Here is a 22291-nt window from a genome sequence, read left to right as displayed (position 1 = left end):
ACCACTCAGGGTCAACTCACTGGCTATACGTTTCTGAGCGAACAGTGGAATTTAGCCATCACGTTTAAAGTGTACCCACAACCCAAAGTACAGATTATGATTTCTTTTTGTGTGTGTATTTTCTAAAAGCAAAGCTACATCGGTCTATCTGCTGAGCCCACAGAGGGGAATCGAACCCCTGATATTAGCGTTGTAAATCTGTAGAACTACCGCTTTACTATCAGGAGGCTATTTTTTTTTTAGGCGGCAAAAGTGCACAACAATGGTGTAACTAGGTCTCAAAGGTTCCTGGGGAAATTTTCTTTGCTTCAGAATATTTTTCTATCAGTTAAAATGTTAAACTTTTTAAATATCGATATTAAAGTGTCTCATCTATCGCTGTATCATTGAAAGTATAGAATGTTGACACAGTATTTCGTAATAAGTATAAAGTTACCCTTTGTGCAATATTCACTTTCAGTAAGATGAGACTTTCATTGTCAATTTTTATATTTCCTCTGTTGATGGAAAAATTGGAAAAAGGTAAACAACGATTTGCTCACTGCTTTTACAACAGTCCATATATCGTATGAGTTACTCATCACATTTTTTCTTTTATTCTGCGTACACTCTTGATAGATTGGTTTGTTTTGAATTTCGCGCAAAGATACACGAGGGCTATCTGCGCTTACCATCTCTAATTTAGCAGTGTAAGACTAGAGGAAAGGGAGCTAGTCATCACCACCCACCGCTAACTCTTGGGCTACACTTTTACCAACGAATAATAGGATTGGCGGTCACATTATAACGCTCTCACGAATGAAAGGGCGAGCATGTTTGAGGTAACGGGATTCGAACCCGCGACCCTCGGATAACGAGTCGAGAGCCTTAACTACCTATCCATGCCGGGCTCTCTTGATAGAGACATTGATAAAATGATATTAGACTGTTTTTCTCATTGTTATAATGTGTGTACGTTTTCGATAAAGTAACTATTTTTTCCGGATTAATTAATAAATGTTCTCAGACTATTGTTCACATAGTTTTATATATATATATATTTATGCAATATTTTGACAGCGAAATTAAAAATGGTATAACACTATTATTTGGATTTGTTTTCATTATGTGTTTGGCTATTTGGCAGGATAATATAAATGAAACAAAACACCACTGGTGTTATTTCCATGCTGTGCGTGCACTATCGATGCCTTTATCAGTAAAAAATACACATCTACTGTTTATGTTATTTGTGCACTATTCACAGTGTAATTAGCAAATGTAAGTTTGTTTTAATTTCGGTTTTATGTAGTTTTTCACTGTTGGTATTAAAACAAGAAAGTCGAATTAGACTACTTTTCTCCGTATTTTCTTATTGTACGTGTTATCTTAACAGAGGAGCGAATAATTGGTGTAGTATGTAGGCATACTGCCTCTTTTCTACTCAACAACAAAAAAAAAAAATATTATGCCAATGTTTTGGGCAGTTTTTAAAAATATTTTTATTTTAAACGTTACATTCTTTGCCAGAGGGAGTTTTGGCATGACGTGCGGATGATATTTGAACTCAGAAATTTCCTGACTATCTAAATCTGACGTGACGTCTTACATCTTTTAGAGAATTGGAGAAAAACAAATATTGTTTTATGAAAATAAACAGTGAGTTGATTAGTTAATTATTTAGTTAACAACTCACTTCAGTACTGTAAATATTAAATTTGTGATAAACAAAGTAGATATTTTATAAGTAACTGACCTTTAGTGAGTCAGGCTTAACTTGTGGAATTGTACGTAACAGTTAAGTATACTTTCATTATTATTAAACGAACTGGACTTTGTATTATGTTTAACCAAATTAACAAAAATAACACACCCAACGATATAAATAATTACAATTCATATAAACGTATTTAGTATTATAACGTTTTCTATCGTCAGCTTGTTTTTTGTTTGTTTTTTAATAATTCTATGTCCACTCCACATAATAATAATGAATTAGTATATATTTTTAAACATTTGTTACCGGTTATTTTCATTTGTAAGCCTAACTTCACACACAACTTTTAAACAGATATTCTGAAAACAATCATTGTCTAACTCACAAATAAATTTACTTCTTAATATTAAATTTAAACTCACTAACCAAACCAACTAAATTACAAAACTAAATAACTCATTGACTGGCTTTGAATGTATTCACTCGTTCACTCACTGAATACTTCATTGATAAGCTAACTGTTGTTATGTAATTATTTATTTTATATTTACTGTACAAAACTTCTAGTTTGTTTCTTTGTTTTGAATTTTTCGTGCAAAGCTAAGCGAAGGCTATCTGCGCTAACCATCTCTAATTTAGCAGTGTAAAACTAGAGAGAAGCCAGCTAGTCATCACCACCCACCGCCAACTCTTGGGCTACTCTTTTTCCAACGAAGAGTGGGATTGACTGTTACTTTATAATGCCTCCACCGCTGAAAGGGTGAGCATGTTTGTTGTGACGAAGATTCGAACCTGCGACCCTCAGATTACGAGTCGGATGCCTTAACCACCTGGCGATTCTGTGTGAAACTAATATGACATGAATAAAACACACAAGAAAAAGTGTAGTTATTTGTAACTACATTACACTCCTTACATGAACCCTCACTTGGGCGATAGAGTTTGTTTCAAAATCTGAGTACGTTGACTTTTCTCCCCCTAACTTATCCTACATTTGGTAAGCCCACTCAGATGTTATTACACAATGAAAAGAATCCTGTAATTTTTCACATTATGTGTACTCCAAATTTACATTTGTTAACACTGGATCGTTAACCTCTGATACATGATCATTATTAGCTTCCGTTACGAATCCAGAAATGAATTTATTTTCCCATTTTTTTGTTTTCTGTAAATCCAATTTTTTTTTCTAAATATTTCGCAGTTTCAAAATAAACTTAAGTTCAGATATTGGTGCGTGCATTCTTGGTAAACATTATAAAGCTCTCGTCCTTTTAGTTTTATACTGTGTGCACAATTTCTCGAAAATAAAGTAAGTTACATAATACTGCAATTCACGTTACTTTTACCTTATGCGTGCGCTATTACTGGAGTATCTAATAAATATATATATATACTGTTTACTGTAATGTCAATAGTGTTTGTTGAATTTCGTGCAAAACTACTCTAGGACTGTCTGCGTTAGTTGTCCCTACTTCGAAAGTGATAAGATAGAGGAAATACAACTAATCAACACCAACCGCCGCCAACTCTCGGGCTCTTCTTTACTAACATAGTGAAATCGATCGTCACATAATAACGCTTCCACGGCTGAAAGGGGAAATGCACAGACTGCGAATCGAGCGCTTTAATCTTCAGGCTATTCCAGGTCTGTTGGTAATGTAAGTAATAAATGCTATTATCATTGTATTTGCCCTCACCCCCCAGTGGCACAGCGGTTTTGATACCGGTGGTGGGCAGAGCACAGATAGCCCATTGTGTACCTGTGTGCTTAATTCCAAATAATCAATCAATCAAACTAATTTATTGTATATCATAGGTACGTAATTGACACAATAATTAGTATTTCGTATAAAGTTATAGTTCACATTATTTTCATTGTGTGTGTGTGCTCTGTTCGAATGGCAATTAGTAAATCATATAAGAACACACACGACATTTAAAGTGAGTGAACACTGGACAGTCGAGAAAATAAAAAACTTAAATTACCACAGAGAAACTAGTTCACAATCGATTGATTATGAAAAGGGGAAAAATGTAGTGGTTTTAACTGTTAAAATATGTTTCACAACAACTAACTTTTTAACTCTGGCTTTGTCTGTGAGGTGAGAAGAGAAAAAAAAAAGTAATTTGAGTTGTTACAAATGACGCACTATAACAATACCTTATGGCAGCTTTCCCAAACTCTCTATAAAGTAACGAGATTTTGTTTTGAATTTCGCGCATAGCTACACGAGGATTATCTGCACTAGCCATCCCTAATTTAGCAGTGCAAGACTAGAGGGAAGGCAGCTAGTCATCGTCACCAGCCGCCAGCTCTTGGCTACTATCTTACCAACGAAGAGTGGGATTGACCGTCACGTTATAACGTCCCCACGGGTGAAAGGGTGAGCATGTTTGGTACGATGGGGATTCGAACCCACGACTTTCGGATAACAAATCGAGTGCCTTAACTACCTGGCCATGCCGGGCATAAGTAACGACATATAATACATAGATGCACATTAACATTCTAGATGTAGTGGAGAAATTACTTATCATTTTCAATGATAAAGATATATTAAAACACTTAATATTACATGCTTCCATTACTGACTCTACCCTACTTGCTAGCCTTCTCAATAAATCTGTTATGCCCCCTAGTGGGAGGCGCCCAACGCTTTAAGAAACATTGCTTTATGGAGTTAGTCATTTAGAGCAGTGTGTAGAGCACTATCCAGGTGCCTGGGAAGTTTTTGGTTCAGTTCTGCTCCTAGGAGACGTACATATATTAAGATATTGTTTGTGTGCGCTGTTGAGAGAGAAAACAGTGTGGCACAACTTACAGTTCATATAATTACGTTATTTTATAATATAGGTGTAATTTTCACAGAATAATTATTAAACGGCATAATTCTACAATTGTTGTTTTTGTATGTGTGTGTGTAAACAGTAAATAATATAAACTTATAATTCGCATTGTTCTCGTGTTTAGAGAACACTTTGTAGATGACGAAAGTTTACAGTTTCCATTTTATTTACGTTATATGCGCATCTTTGGCAGAGAAATTTGTTAAAGTTAAAAGATCCCTGTTTTCATTGGAGGGAATTCCTATAGAGTAAAAATAAGTTGTAAAAATACCACTCATGTATATATATATATATTGCGCAAACTATGTTCGTACATTAACTTGTAAGCAGCATTTTTTACTTCAGAATTTTCAGGCAAAGCTGCATAAAGGACTATCTGCGCTAGATATTCTAATTTCGAATCGATAAAACGGAGAAGGTACAGATAGCCAACAGCGCTCATTGTAAGCTCTTATGCCTCCGAATGAGCGTAGCACGATGATAGAACGTATTACTCTAGCTATCGATATTACACAAACAACATCGATACACGATAAACGGCAGTATAAACGTTTATTAAGTACACTAGTAACAGAGCCCAAACAAGGCAAAAACAGTATAAATAGTTGTATTATGTATATTAACTATTTATTTTGTAAAGTTTGTACATAATGTTAACAGGATTAAGAACTTATAATATTTACTAATTCTTATAAGGAATGTAAGCACACAGGTCCGAAGGTCGTTTTTTCTTTGAAACGGGTCGTTTCTTTGAAGTTAAGCGAAAAACTACACAATGGGCTATCTGTGCTCTGTCCACTACGGGCATCAAAACCTAGTTTCTAGCGTTGTAAGTCCGCAAACGTACAATTATACCACTGGGGGCACCACCGGTTTGGTCATTAGTTTGTTCGTTTTAAATTTTCGCACAAAGCTACTCGAGGGATACCTGTGCTAGCCGTCCCTAATTTAGCAGTGTAAGACTAGAGGGAAGGCAGCTAGTCATCACCACCCACCGCCAACTCTTGAGCTACTCTTTTACCAATGAATAGTGGGATTAACCTGCAATTATAACGCCCCCACGGCTTAAAGGGCAAAGATGTTTGGTGCGACGAGATTTCGAAACAGCGACTCTTAGATCACGGGTCGAGCGCCCTAATCACCAGACCATGCCGGCCTATTAAAGAAAATAAAGAAAAATGCGTACTAAAACATATTTAAATATATCTTAAGTCAGATAAATTATTATATTTATAAAGTGATAAACAAACTGAAATTTTGTGAAACAAATAATTTGATATAAATTATAAATAGTTATTTGTGCACAAGTAGTTGCAATGGCAAAAACAAAAAATGCTCGGCATGTCCAGGTTTGAATCCCTGTCGCACCAAATATGCTCGCCATTTCAGCTGTGGGGGTGTTATAAGTGAAGGTCAATCCCACTATTCGTTGGTAAAAGAGTAACCCAAGAGGTGACAGTGGGTGGTGATGACTAGTTGACTTCCTTCTAGTCTTACACTGCTAATTTAGAAACGGTTAGCGCATATAGCTCTCGTGTAGCTTTACGATAAGTTAAAAAAAACATACAAACAAATGAAAAAAAAATCAAAGTTGAATTTTTCATAACGTCTGGATACTCGAACTGACAAAAATGTGTTTTATTATTTATATATTTTTGATATATGTAAGTTTCACAAAACATCAACTTCTATAATTTTTTAGTTATTTTTTGCTTTGTTTAATCAAACTTTCGTTCTCTGATAGGATAGCGGTAAGTTTAGGGACTCGTATCATTAATGTTTGGGGTTCGACTCCTCCTGGTTGTCACAGAAGATAATTCATGGTGACTTTCCTCTAATGCAGGAAAATAAAGTTGCTAAATACAATTTTTTTTACGTTTTAAAGCACTTTAATAATGCATTTTCAGTTAAATTTCTTTTAAATTTGAATTTGTTGTAACTAAAATTAGCTGTTTACAAAACTGCGCATTTTAATAGTGACGAGTAAATATACTAATAAAATATTATGTAATAGCTAAAACCCGATGTAACATATGTAATTATTAGTTATGTATACTGAATATCTTTAAAAATAAAGAACAGTCTTATGATATTGTTTGCCATTGAAATGAATTATATTTTTATTCCTGTAAAGCATGCAGTTGCGATAACATTTGTGACATCGGTTATTTCATGTGACAGTGTCAATTTAAAATTTCAGAATTTTTTTTTAAAACACGTTCGTTTAGTCTTCTAGGTTGTTATTTGTAGAAAATACATTTTTGAAGTAAGAAATCAAGTGAAACTTATAACTATACATAACTGAGATTTTTTCAGTTAGCATTATGCAACTTTTATTCAAAATGTGCTGTTTTAGTGCATGTATGACAGAACTTCATAATGTATGAATGCAAAAATGAAATTTAAGTTATCCATTTAGTTTATTTGTTGAATTTCTCCAGAACTATATGAAGGTCATTTGTACTGGTCGATTTTAATTTGGAGGTGATAGACTAGAGGAAATGCAGCTAGTCAAGACCACCCATCGCCAACTCTTGGACTACTTTTTTTAGATTGAATAACACTATGTAACAAAATTTTTACTTTTTTTGTTCCTGGACAGAAAGTGTTATTTCTCAATTGTTTATGCTTAAAGTAAATGGAAAAGACCTATTTTTCTCTTCAAACTTCGCTTTTGTGACCTGGGAACCTATGAAGAAAACATGATGGGTAACTATATTTGAGGACTGATACGTGAAAGTGATTTATATTACAGTCGCAAATCTCGAAAAACTACTCACTTCTAAACATTTTTGTATAATTTTAGTATAAATACATGTAAATCTTGATTCATATGTTGTTTTATTCAGACCTTATGTAAATTTGACTTTTTTACACAGAAAATAGGTTCATTTCTAAATTTCATTATCCAGGTCACAAAAGCAAAGTTTGAAGGGAATAATGGCCATTTTCTGTACTTTTACAACATAAGCATTTAATAAATAACACATACTATCCAGGAACAAATTTGTGTTACATAGTGTTATTTGCATTACATAGTGTTACTTGTGTTACAGAGTGTTATTTGTGTTACTTGTGTTACATAGTGTAATGGATGCTGGCTGTCACGCATGACAAGCTTGGTAAATCAGGAAACTTTTAGTTTTTTATTTAAGTCTAATCTTAATTTTACTTTTTCCAAAACTATTTCTATCAATTATGTACAATAAATTTTAATGTAATATACTTCAAAATATATTGACATCTTCACATAAGTAAATGAAACAAATATACTTCATACTCAATGTTTTAATAGATAACCATATTACAAGTTCAAAGAACTCGTATTCAGATACTCGTTTTTACTTCGATAAGCATAGCAGTATTAGTTAATCTACCGACAGATAAGTTAATATTGTGCATGGTTAATTACTGTGCAGAAAAATTAGAAACGAATGGAGTGGAGGATTGTTTGTCACATAAGTTATTTAATGTACTGAGAAAGATGCGAAAAAACTTTAGCATTTGCTAATTACGTACATCTATAATAGTTTGTAGAGATGACAAGGATGTGTGTTTCTTATAGCAAAGTCACATCGGGATATCTGTCCACCGAGAGGAATTGAACCCTTAATTGTAGCGCTATAAATCCGTAGACTTACCGCTGTCCCAGCGGGGGATAGAGGATAAGGGACACATTAATAAAGATAGTTCATTTTTGCTATCATATGTTTAACTTCAGTAAGGAAGACCTGTTTTATTTCAGTTTGAGGTATGATCATAATATTGTCAAATCCAAAATATGTGATGACGATTAGATTTTATTTTGTTAAATGTATGTGTGTGTTTTTCTTATAGCAAAGCCACATCGGGCTATCTGCTGAGTCCACCGAGGGGAATCGAACTTATGATTTTAGCGTTGTAAATCCCTAGACATACCACTGTATTAGCGGGGAGACTTGTTTTGTTAAATTTAAATAAACAGTAGAATTAATTAGTGTATAAGGAAGCCATTCTAAGAAGTTAAGAGACTGGTTATAAGTTACTACAAGACATTAATAAAATATAAAAAAAATACAATATTGTTACTTTGTATGTATTATTAAATAAAATAAAAACTTACACCAAACAAAATGTCGCCGAACGTTCGTGGGGGAGGGGTACTGCGATCTAGAACTGTGTATCCCAGGGTATTTATTCCCAGGAACCTAATGGGACACTATAAATGTTTTCTTCCATGCTTAAAAAAATACACTAATTAATTATATCTCATTGTATAGACCACGCGGATGGTGCTAGTTTACATTAAGTCCGGTGGACTCACCAGATAGCCCGAGGTGGCTTTGCTAAATGAAAACACACACATACATTAAGCCACATTAGATGTAATAAATTCACTGTATGTGTTACACAGATGATTTTAGTCACCTTTTTACAACCATAATGAATGAACGTTTGTCATGCTCCAATAATGTTTTTAGCTAAACTGAATGCATTCTAAAAAAATCACTAGTTAGTGCACAAACCACTGACAAATCTTATATATTGCAGTTTGTGCGATTGGTTCATATAACGAGTTTCCATACTTCCAGCATCATGTAATGCATCCTCTTTTGATATTTTGTACAAACCTCAATACATCTATCTGACTAAGTCAGTCATCTTACAAATCATGGTGGACAGGCAATGTTGTTTCTTTTAAATGGTGTCCATATACTTGTGGCAGTGGTATGGTAAGCACCATAGCTAAATAATAAATGGGCAAATTGTTAAATGAGAACTGAGTAAGTAAACTAGTGATTATGACACTGACACTTATATCCCTGATTATACACCTTGTTTAGACATGAACAGAAGTCTGATTGCTGTAACTCATTTATTTACAACAAATAATTATTTTTCACTCTTCATTGGTCTGTAAATTCTCTGATTAAATTCCACGAGAATTCTACTGAAAATGTGAAAGAGAAGTACAATTGGTGTTAGAAAATGACATTAAATTTATCAGGATAAATATTAGAGAAAATGAAGAACATATATTTAAAGATTTTAAGTGAGAGCATGATCGGTAATTTAGTGAAATATTTCAAGAACATGTCCGGAAAACAAGCATTGAAATATATATATGTATATATAAAACCTAGAACGTTAGCAAAAAATAGCAAATCAAAAACATAATAATAATTATGGCCTGGTGGGTTAAGGCGTTCGACTCGTAATGGGGGGGAGGGTCGTAAATTCGAATCTCCGTAGCACCACACATGCTTGCCCTTTCATATCTTGCACTTACACTGTTCTGAAGAGTGCTGCACAGTGACTATATTTCAATAACACATTTGTTTAGAATATAATACAGTGATTACGTTTTATTTAACCAACAGCGAAGTGCTACGAAGTAAGTTCTAACAGTTGTATTGTTTGGTTGCTTATAACACTATAAATGTAAACATTTGTAAATAAAATATTAATAAGTATGAATGGGAACACTGAAAAGTAAGGAAACTGGGTAGGAATGAGCGGGTTCACATTACAACACTTGGTGATTTTTGATGCGGTGCAACTAGAAACTGGGTGTCACATCGTTCACTTCATTCCTATTTTTTGTGATTTTTTGTAAATTAATAAATTATTCAAACTAAATCAAAGGTGTATATACAGCTAAATTTTTCTGCTGTAAACTTTGTTTCAGCAACAATGTACAAATACGTGTATGTAATCAAGTTACTTGACTCTAATGGAATCTGTGACGTCATAAAGGGTATTTGATGTAGGAAGTGCGAGAAGAAGCTCCAGTGGTCTTACTTTGTTTATGGAAGACATTATGGCTATCTGTTTCTCAGAAAGGTTGGTATGGGTATTAACACTTTTATTGACCTTACATACTTTGAGGTTGTACGTGTCAAAAACCACCGAGTATTGTAACGTTAAATGTAACACACCCATTACTACTTTTTGATGCATCCATTCCTACTTCTGAATTTTTATTTAACAGTTTTTTTAATCTTGTCTCATGGTTTTTTCTGTACCAAGTCTCGAGAGTGGCTGCGCACTAGGCCTATTCTTCTGGTAGCTTTTCTAAGAGGTATCTCTCGACATTTCATGGCTTTTGCTGATATTTTTACTATAGGCGACCTATTCTTGGGCTGGACTAATGGCTTGTTTTTCGTATTCAGCATATTGTTGCTATCGTTGTCTATTTTTGCAGTAATGCTCTCTTTGCTGGGATAAAGACGTTTCAAAGTTATCAACATAACATTTTTTTCTCGTTTCGTTTCATTGAAAGACATATTTTAAAAATTGCAAAGGTAAATTATTTAACTTCTTGTTTTCAGTCTAAAGAACTTGAACAAAGCCGTGTTAGTGTTGATCTTCACGTAAGAGACTCACGTTTTAGGCATCAGTTGCTATGATAAAGTTACTTTGTCCAACACAAAACCATCCACTCTAATTTGCATAACCGAAAAATACCTTTCATAGATTATATAATAGTTATAACCTAAATCTAGATAATTAACGCAGTCCATACTTTTTTATCTGACGAATACAACTGCACGCTTATCACTTAGTGCGTGCACATAAGCAATCATACACCAAAACGTGATATGAATGCAGGATGTTAGTTGGCAACTCATAGAGCGTACTTATAATTTAAAATATGGCTACCAGTGTATTTTTAGCTCATTAGTAGTGTTGCAAAATGTTTATAGTTACATTTTGTTACTACCAAGGTTATTAGTAAAACTACAGTAGCGTAATGCGTTCATTTGCATTTTGATTTACATAAAATGAAGGCAGGAGAGAGTTATGCCTTTCCAGCAACGTTAGTCAGTGAGATTAAGAAATCTGTGTTTTTGTGAATTTTTGTTTTTACTCTTCCCACTTTCTCAATTGCTTTGGTGGCTTTTTACTCTGCAGTTTGTTTGTTTACTACTCAACAGTTTGTACGACGTACTTACTAAATTTATTTTATATGTTTGCAATGTGTGTGTTTGAGATTTTTAATTTTTATTGCACATCTGGCTCATTTTTATTATTAAATACTACCGTATGTGTGACACCATCTTACTTCTTACGCAAACGAAACGCCATTTTCGTACCTCATTGACGCGTTTGTGAGATCTTCAGTAACACGTGCAAAAATGTTGATAAAGAAGCTAAGATTTATCAAGTTCTCAGTTTCTAGTATTGGAACTAAAGATACTATATGAAGACTTGTAATTCTGAAATGTACTACAGCCTGATAATTTCAGGGCTACTGTAAACAACGTGACAAAGTAATTGTACAATTAAAGAAATAATGTAAAAATATTTTGATTAACGAATATACGACTTAGAAAACCAAATCAGAAACTGATTTTGTTCGCTGATAACATTGGGCTAAATTATGACGATTATTATTTGAGCTTGTGGTAAATTTATTTCACGAATTAATCTAATTGTGATTTGTAATATTCATCTATTGGTCTATATGCTGAGTTCTGAAGCCCAATGAAGATATAAAACTAGTTTAGCACATCTAAAAAAAAAAGGACACGATGTTATCATAACTTAAAGGGCTCTCCAGTAAGTGTGAGGGCTTATAACGCTAAAAATTGGGTTTCCATATCCATAGTGGGTAAAACACAGTTAGTCCATTGTGTACATTTGCTCTTAATGAACAAACAAAATAACCTGAACCTACTTTTATTTAATACGAAGGAGGAATAAGTAAGCAGTATTTTGATTAGTTATTTTACGTTTCATGAATACAAATTTTAAACTTTGCTCGACCAGACACTTTTTAGGAACTACTTTTTAACCCTTTCAATATAAACATCTTCACTTGTTTTAATTTTTGTGCGCGGCTCATACATATAAGTAGAGGTATGTGTAATAATCTTTCATGTTAGAACTGACTTGTGCTACTTGTTTGTGCAGCAGTAGACACCACACAATCCCGGGAATTATCGATCGAAACCTGCGCAGAATCTGATCGATTGCTAATCGGTGTTTGCTTGAGACCAGAAGCGTGATCATATATCTTTTGGTTTCCTTGGTAACTGTACAATGACTGAAACGTCGAATTTTTCCACAGGAAAAAAGTCATCAAAAAGCGCATTTGAACAAAGAAACGAACAATATGACACACGTACTAACTAGACAGTTGACTTTAAAAAATAGCCTGCAGTAATTAATAAACTGATATAGAAGATAAACTTTTATCATAACACTTATAGTTTATTAACATGTCTAACTTTTAACTAATTTATATAATACAGATGCATATTTAAACGCTTATTTTTTACTTATATTTGCATAAATATTACAGCTAAACCTAAATAGTAGGGAATCCTCAATAGGCGCGAAACTTGATATTATTTAAGGCAGAATTAGAATAAATTAATTTATAAGTCTCCACCCCATTTTTATTTATTTATTAATTCTATTTTTGTTTGCCACCAATACAAAACGTGGGGCGCGTATACCGATTCAATTTTATTACTTATCAGGTATCTATCGTCAAGTTGAAATTCCTTTAGGCAGGATTATAGAAAATTAATCCATGAGATTTTGCGTGCGATAAGTACATCAACCGAAAGGGATTGGTCTCCTAAATCGAAAACTGTAATTAGATCTCAAATCGATCAAGCAAAGATAGAGGTAGGAGCTAAAAGTTTATGTTTGAAAGAAACGAAACCAAATGAATCCAGAGCTGTTCTATGAACCACTCTGGCGCGGCTAAAAATAACTACTATACAACCTAAACATACATACACGTATATATTAAAATACTTAAATATTTAGTTGCAAAAAATATTAATGAAGATTTATTATTAAACAAAATATATTTTATGCCGTTTATGAATTTTGGTAGTAAATCTAAATGTAATCTAAGAAAAGACGAAATACATATGGTAAAAAAAAAAAGATCTGGTTTGTTTTGAATTTCGAGTAAAGCTACACGAGGGCTATCTGCGCTAGCCATCCCTAATTTAGCAGTGTAAGTCTATAGGGAAGGCAGCTAGTCGTCACTACCCATCGTCTACTCTTGGGGTACTCCTTTTACCAACGAATAGTAGGATTGACTGTAACATTATAACCCTCCCACGGCTGAAAGAGCGAGCATGTTTTATGTGACAGGGATTCGAACCCGTAACCTTCAGATTACAAGTCGAGTGCCTCAACCACTTAGGCCATGCTAGGCCAAAAGGAAAAAAAAAACAAAAACAGTAAGAGACAGACAGAGTTGAATAAGAGGCAATACTACTGAATGGTCATAAAAGTCATGCTTATTCCAGAAAAATGACCATTGTAAGATATATGGAAACTTAGAAATGCATCAGAATATTTATTAGTCACATACGGCGAGACATTACTTCTTCCTAGTTATTTGCTTACCGATACAGTAATCTCCATTCACTTATTTACAACATCTGCCTGTTGTCAAATACAGTGAAACCACTTTATATTATTTACAACATTTATGTTGTCAAATACAATGAAACATCTTTACTTCTTCATAACATGTCTGTTGTCAAATACAGTGAAACTCCTTCACTTCTTTATAATTAATACCTGTTTTTTATCAAATATAGCAACACAACTTTTAAAACACTTTTCTTGTAAAATACAATAAAACTCATTCACTTCTTTACAACACTTTTCAGTTGTAAGATGCAAAGAAACTTTTTCACTTCTTTATAATGCTTGTCAGTTATCAGATATAGTAAAACAACTTCACAGATTCTGAATATTTGCATATTATTTGATATTGTAAACAACCTTCATTTATTCAAAACATTTCTCTATTGTTCTTTACAGCTGATCCCCTACCACTGCTTCAGTACACGTATGCACAGCTAGATACAATGAAAACTCAAAACTGCATCACACAATGTCTATTGTAGAAACCAGTGAGGTCTTACCATAGCGAACAACTACGTGTTTTCAGATACAGCAGTGTTTCCTACACTATTGCTTCACAACACCTACCTATGGTAAATCAATAAAATTATTTTGTAGTGATATTTGTGATGGAAAGTTGTGTCCATACTGTTAGCTATAGCAATTTGATATTGAACTGTTACAACGTGAGCTGTATCAATGAGTGGTATTTAAATCAATGTGGAGAATGTAGTGCTTATGAACTTGACCTGTCTTTCAAGTCCGTTTCCAGTGATAACATGTAATCATTTCCGCATGAATAATTTCAATTTCAATGTGAAAAAGAAAGAAAAAAGCATACATGTCTTTTACTCATATATCATGTAAGAAGTTAATAACACCATGGAACTAAGTACATTCGATGTTTCCTACTCTTACTGCAAAGATAATCCATTATGTACGTGCTGGCTCCATTATTGGAAATTTTTGTATGGTTTGTTTGCTATTGTGCTTTACGCACTGCGAGTATCAAAACCCGGTTTCAAGTATCGTAACTTCGGAGATTGGGAGGCTTTTTGCAACTATTCGAGGTTGTACATGGGCTGTTTTGTTTTAGGACTTTTGACCGAGAATTGGGATTAAAAAACAATCAAACAAAAAACAACCCTGAGAAAGGGCGCGTTTCGTTTAGTTTTTTAAATGTAATAAGCTAATTGTTTTTTACAGTAACTCAAAAGTGTTCCACAGCGTAAATTAGTTATTTTGTTTACTTTTGTGTATTCTGCTCGAGAACAAAGAATTGAAAACATCCTGAAATAAGGCACGTTTTTATTTTAAATAGACTTTTAATTTTGAGCTTCAAGACAAAAGGGCCCCGGCATGGTCAGGTGGTTAAGGCACTCGACTCGTAATCCGAGGGTCGCGGGTTCGTATCCCCGTTACATCAAACATGCTCGCCCTTTCAGCCGTGGAGGCGTTAGAATGTGACGGTCAATCCCACTATTCGTTGGTAAAAGAGTAGCCCAAGAGTTGGCGGTGATGACTAGCTGCCTTCCCTCTAGTATTACACTAGAAGTTAATAACGCCATGGAAATAACTTATTTGGAAAACACACCGAAGATCCAGTTTAAACGGATAAATAATCCGGCTTGTGATTCGAGTTTGGAAGGCATTTTGTATTAGTTAGAATGCAGAGCCGTAAAGAAGCTTTGTTTGTTTTGGAATTTCGCACAAAGCTACTCGAGGGCTATCTGTGCTAGCCGTCCCTAATTTAGCAGTGTAAGACTAGAGGGAAGGCAGCTAGTGATCACCACCCACCGCCAACTCTTGGGCTACTCTTTTACCAACGAAAAGTGGGATTGACCGTCACATTATAACGCCCCCACGGCTGGGAGGGCGAGCATGTTTGGCGCGAACCCGCGACCCTTAGATTACGAAGTACACGCCTTAACGCGCTAGGCCATGCCGGGCCCCAGTAAAGAAGCAATATAACATTCAGGATAGACTATCATATTTGCGTCCATCCCCGAGAATGTCACGCTAGTAGCCATTTTATTGTTCCTTACTGCTTTGCACCAGGTTGTCTGCTTGCCCTAGTCATGGCTTTGAGAGAAATTTACCGGCAAAATACATGAAACACGCTGAGCGAAATAAAGTTTTTTTGCCGTGCGTAGTACATTTATACGTTTACATCAGAGTTATGGATGATGTGTTTCGACTCAGAATACTATTATAGCACTGATAGGCACTTTGCTGTTGGTGTATAATGCCATGGCTGACAAAGCATGTCTCTCAATAATGAAACATTGTTTATAGAAGTACAGTAATGATAACTGGAGAATTACAGGAAGAGGAAACATACGTAAAATAATGCCCAAGCCAAAGTATTAAAATCAAATAACTACTGGTGTGAAACATACGACAGACCGCGTTAAAAATCACAAGAGATCCAGGCCAAAAGGCTGTGACAGATTTAAAAGAGAGCACTCACGTTTCATGATGGAGATTTTTTAAATTGCGGTGGTACAGTCGTCAGAAACGTCGACGTGCAACATGTGCCAAACATACTAGCTTATTCAGCTATTGTGGCGTTTTAACGTGATGGCCAATTCCAGTATTTGTTCGTGAAAGAGCACCGCAAATGTTGGCGATTTTTGTTGCCTCCATCATGGTCGGCAGCTCAAAATTAAAGATGTTGGCAGATAGTCTTAGTAGTATCGCATAAACAGAAATAAACATTTTAGCTAAGAGCCATAAGTCTGTTTTGTTACTATTTAAAATTTGAGAGAAGATTTTTGTCGTCTGATGTTTTCCTTGTGGCAGAAGTTATAGAAATATATAACATTCTTAAGAAAAGATGAATCTTACTTTTTCTAGCATATATGGCCTTACAGCCATCGCGTATGTATTTCAGTGTATATCATCAATACTTTTTTTTGTTTTAGTGCAAAGCTTCACAAAGGGTAGTAATTCGGATATGAAAGGCCAAGAAGCTAGCCAACATCAACCCCAGTTTGACCGGATCTTAGAATTCGACAGTCATTGTTACAATGCACTCGCAGCTTCGAGGTGCAGAGAGCGATGTTTTTTTTGGTTTTTTTAAATAGACTGAAGTAATATCAGTGTTTATATATTAAATCAGAATTGTAGAATTTTCAATTTTACTTCTTTCTGGTAGTTCGTATAAGCCTTAAACTTATGAGTAATTTGGTCGAGTTCGAATCCACATCTGGTGTTGGATAAGCTCAGTGTTCAGGAAAGAAAAGTGCAGCCATTGCTTTCCTTTTGACAGATACCTCTAATTCAATCACTAAGAGTTCACACGTGATTAAATTTGTCGTTTTTCCTCTATTACGATATTCTAGAGCGGTTCTCCTTCCTACACTGTGAAAGGTGTGTTTATTATGTACGTTTTAATTATAAACAGAAAAATAATAGCGTACACATTTTGTCTACAAGTTCTTTAATAACTGTTTCTTTACAATTTTTACAGTCATTTTTCACACAGTTAAAGAAAAAAATCATTTCAAATTCAAGTGATTTTTGCGATTGAACATTATAATACACACAGACATCTGAGCATTAGCTTTATGAAGACATTGATGGATATGTATACTAATTCCTTCTAATGATAAAACTTTTACCATTACACCCGATTAAGGGAAAACGTTTGGCAATAATATTAAGGAAATAAGACAATTCTGGAGCATTATTTTACAAATCATTTGAAGGAAAAATATTATTTTTGGTGTGTCTATATTGACTCCCAGTAATATACAATAGTAACAGCACAGACGGGGGTTAACAAGTGTATTGTACCATAGCTCATAATTTACTCATTAATATTGTATCAAAGCTAACACAATCTTATTGTAACTTGGTGAATTATATCATAATCTAATTAATGACATTCATCTTTCTGATGTTTTAACATATGTAAACGTTTGATTTTTATGTGGTTTTAATTATTACGGAGCTAGCTTGAAAAAAACAAATCTTTAGAAATTGTGTACCATAAACTTAATTTACAAAACACAGTTTTGTATATCAACCTAATGAAATCTGCTTCAAAGTATTATTTTATGCTAAAACATTTAACTTTTTTACAATGTTTTTTGAAACAGTAAAGCTGTTTTATTAAAACTATCAATTGGTTGCATGCCACTTTTCCAAAGATTATGAAATAAAAGTTAAAAATTATTGAACAATAAATTTGGTAAAACATACAACTACACTAGCACAAGGTAAACTTAAATATCTTCATGTAACCATAAATCCTATGTACATATAAAATACAAGAAAGATATTTTCTGAATATCTCATTGTGCTAGTGGAACTAACACAGAATTCTGTGTTCACAATTCTCAAGTGGTCTTCCAAAGAGTAATAAAATCTACAATTTTAGAGGGATAAATACATAAGTACCCCATCTTTCACAGTAACTCTCACCAGTGTTAATACGAACCCCTTTTCAGACTAGGTATTGAAGCATTTGGCAGGAGCCACAGTGATCCAAATATTGACTAATAATCATACAATAAATCATTGTTCTAACTAATATTTTCACTGCAATGTTACATGTTAACTGTGAATCAACTACCCAGTTACATTATCTCTTTATCTGAAGTCTTGTTTTCAGTAATGATTTTAAACAGATTTGATTTCTAACTTATTCAAAGGGATTTACAGGAAATTAAAGAAATGAATGTATGTATTTTACAATATTTCACTCGCACGTTAAAGTGGTTAAATAAAAGTAAATGTTGTTCAAAATAACCTACAAATGTAAGTCTGCCAACAAATAATAAACACTTCTCTTAAAACAAAAGTGTGAACTAATATTAAAACAAGTGCCAGAAATCAACATATAAATACTTAAATAACTGAAGTTCTAAATTTAAGATATTTGTCACAGCAAATTTGAGAAATATTTTATAATTTATTATTGAATTTAAAAAGTTTCAGTTTACAGAATGAAACTCAGATGTAGCTTGTAAAGTTCCTCAATAAAACTGGAGTGACACTGCTATTAAAGTTGTTATACGATGGTTTAAAATGTCATCAGTTGATAGACTAACAAAAACCTCAATAAATGAACTAACTTAAGATAACTTTAGTGTTGACAATACAAGTGCAAATAATCTCTCCATAATAGTATCTTTTTTCAAACACCAAGTAAATCTTACATTTGGAATGGTGAATGCATCAAATGCTTCATGCAACTAATAAAACAAAAGAAGGGGTATATTTCTTCAGTGTACGAATGTTAGAGCATATGTGAGCTTAACCCTTAAACGATGGGAATGTTGAACATAGCAGCATTAATTAGTGATAGCTGCTGTTTAAGGATTAATGTATCAATTAAAGTTTCTCTTTATGGGAAAAAGTAAGATAGACACATATCAACACAATTTACATACATAAATTATGATGATTGTTAAAAATGACAGTTGAAAATACAGCAAACAAAAATATTCTATGTTTTTCCTTGTTTATAGTAAAATTTTTTTAAAAATTAGGTTTATCAACAGTATATATAATGAAACAGAATCATTTATTAAGCCGGTAAATAAAGTACATATTACAGTGATTGAATCTGATAAAAATTATCCAGTTTTAACTGGAGGATATTGTTTGGATACATGTGTTTACAGTATTTACTTGCCTGTTGTTTGTTGGGCAAAATTACCAGAATTCAAAAAGAAAGCATGTACAGGGATGTTTTGTATCTGTTTATTACACTTGATGCACTCTTGACACAAAAATGTCTGTTTGGAAAACGTGAGGAGACAAACATTTTCTGAATTAAAATTTCTTAAGATTTAAATACATGAAATAATAATAATAACAATAACATGACTGCTATTTAACTGATATTTCACAAACAATATGAATCTTTCAGAAATGAAACATACAAGGGATCTGCTTAAACACAAATACCTCTTTTCCTAATTTTGTTTGAGGTCTACAAATAATAATAAAAGAGCAAAAATTCAGCTTTGTGTGTGTATGTATACATACATAAACACAATTTATAAATATTCAACATTATATTTACCCAAAAATCAAATTAACTTTAATATTATTTTCAATTTGTTTTACCTTATTCAATAAAGTAACTTCAACTTGCTTAAAACACACAAGGTGTAGTAATTATAACACTAAGTTCACATTTATTGTTCAGTATCGAAATAAAAAATACGTTAAATACATTTTTGTATATTTTTTTTTTAGCCTTGGAAATGTTTCAGGCACTTTAAGATTTACACTAAACACACACACACATACATACATACACAGACAAATGTACACTCACACAAAATCTTTCTTCCATATTTATTTATTAATTAATGATCATTTTTCTAAGGCCTAACTAAATGGAAAGATTAAAACACACAAGCATTATGAACATAAACATAGAAATTTGAATACTAAATGTTTTTATTAACGATATCTTCCAAGCACTTGATTTTTTCTGTAAATTATTCAAAGTGTGCTTTAACGGGAATTTTGTACAAAAAGTTTCTAAATCAAATTCTCCGTTTATTGTATTATGCTGAGAAATAGTTTTAACAAAACTATATATGAGTACGTATATGAAGATATAAACACTGTACAACAAAATTAGCTATAATCTGATAAATTATCAAATAAACACTAATATCTTGATTATACAACTACCAAAATGTCTGAAACCCAGGAAATGTCTTTTTAAAAATAAAGATGATTATTAATAAGTCTAATGTCTGATTAATGACACAAGTAGTTTTGATTTTATTACATTATTAGCTTCAAAAATTATTTTTTTTTTATTTTTCACTGCTATTCATAACTAAAAACTATCATTTTTTAAAGGTTTATCAATACATTACTCCTATACTATGACAGTTATCTTATTGACTATCAAAAATATTTGAAGGGAAAAAATAATTTCTGGGAAAAAAACTTGCCTTTACTTGAAACGTTTTCTGCTTGAATTTCTGATATACTTCAGAAAATATGTATTTTGTATAATTTTCTAAAGAAAACTTTAATAGCATCATTTAACAATGTTCCATGCTTTACTAAGTAATGTCTGTGATGTTTACTTCTTAAGTATTTTTTTTCTTTGCTTATTTAGATTTAAGAACCTATTTATTTTCCCCAACCCTGCCATTCATATAAATAAAACAATATGAAGCAAGCAAAGAGAATTAATTTGACAATTTCCAGTTGTGTAAATCAACAAATTGGGAATTATTCATTAGTGAATGAGAATGGACTTTACTAACTCTACAACTGTAATGGATCTCTGACAGCGATGGCACAAAGGTTCAACAGCTCATCATGCCAGGTTTATCTACATGAGGAATGCTTCAGTTTTATTTCAAAACCTCTGAGCTTCTCTTCATCTCAGCAGTAATTATGTTACACATTTGGTTTCCCTATTATTCACAACCTGGAAGAATAAATTACCAAAAAAGTCACATATAAATGAACTAACTCCTTGAAGTAGTTTACTAAATTAAACTTCTAATAATATAATTTATTTGTATAAATATGTTATGTATAAGTTTGTTCATAATTTACACAAATTGATCATCAGCAATCACAAGTCAATTTTGGGGCTCATTAACATGGAAAACATCAACTGTGTCTTACTTATCTTAATTTCTAACATGTTTATTGTACAAACGTTAAAACATAACTCATCATTAGGGTTATTATAATAGCATCTCATGCTCAACTGGTACATATACTTTTCTTCATATGTCCAGAACTGAAATACATGTGTTATCTTGGTATGTTTATCCAAATTTATGAAACTTTATATTTTCAGAAGTTTGATGCAAATACAACAACAACAAAACATAAAAATCAAACTACAAAGAAATGAGGTTTCTTAAACATACAGGGTGAATTAAGAGTTCCACTGAAAGCAAATTAATTAGAAATAAGAAGTATAGGAAAATAATTGTTAGTGATATAGAATGAGGTCATACAGGTTTCCTTCAAGCCTATGTCCTTTAGAAATCATACTAATCTGCATCACACACCCAAACTGTTAACACTCCTACGAAAAGACGTTTCTAGTCCTGATTTCTCCAAGCCCATTCCCCTGGCTGTGGTTTCGCTAGATAGTAGATAGGGACAGTGGGAATCTCGTTAATCCATTCATTAATGGATTTAAATGGCAATTTCATTTAAATACAAAATTATTAGCCTAATATTAATAACCTTTCAAGTTGCTCTGGGGCCTATTAGGCCCCACTTTTCGTAGGAGTGTTAATGGCAAATGTAGATAACAGCATATGGAACTGTAAACACAGTTATAGCCAAACAACAAAGCAATATGTTGTTACACAAACTTAGGTTTGATGTTTATGGCCATAATTTCATATATGCAGGTCACTGCATCGTTGA

General features: G+C 33.0%; 1 protein-coding gene across 2 annotated transcripts in view; it reads right to left on the bottom strand.

The window, feature by feature from the left end:
• Window positions 1–17334: 17334 nt before the first annotated feature.
• Snx27 (sorting nexin 27) overlaps window positions 17335–22291 on the bottom strand; it is an 86112-nt gene continuing 81155 nt past the window's right edge. For both annotated transcript variants that reach the window (XM_076474337.1, XM_076474338.1), the window contains one exon: window positions 17335–21326. In XM_076474337.1, coding sequence (XP_076330452.1) covers window positions 21316–21326 — 11 coding nt within the window. In that variant the 3' untranslated portion in view covers window positions 17335–21315. The remainder of the gene's footprint in view (window positions 21327–22291) is intronic.

This window comes from Tachypleus tridentatus, chromosome 13, assembly GCF_004210375.1.
Source record: "Tachypleus tridentatus isolate NWPU-2018 chromosome 13, ASM421037v1, whole genome shotgun sequence".
Taxonomy (NCBI): Eukaryota; Metazoa; Arthropoda; class Merostomata; order Xiphosura; family Limulidae; genus Tachypleus; species Tachypleus tridentatus.
Note: the sequence above shows the minus strand (reverse complement) of the source record. Positions and strands in the feature narration are given on the sequence as shown.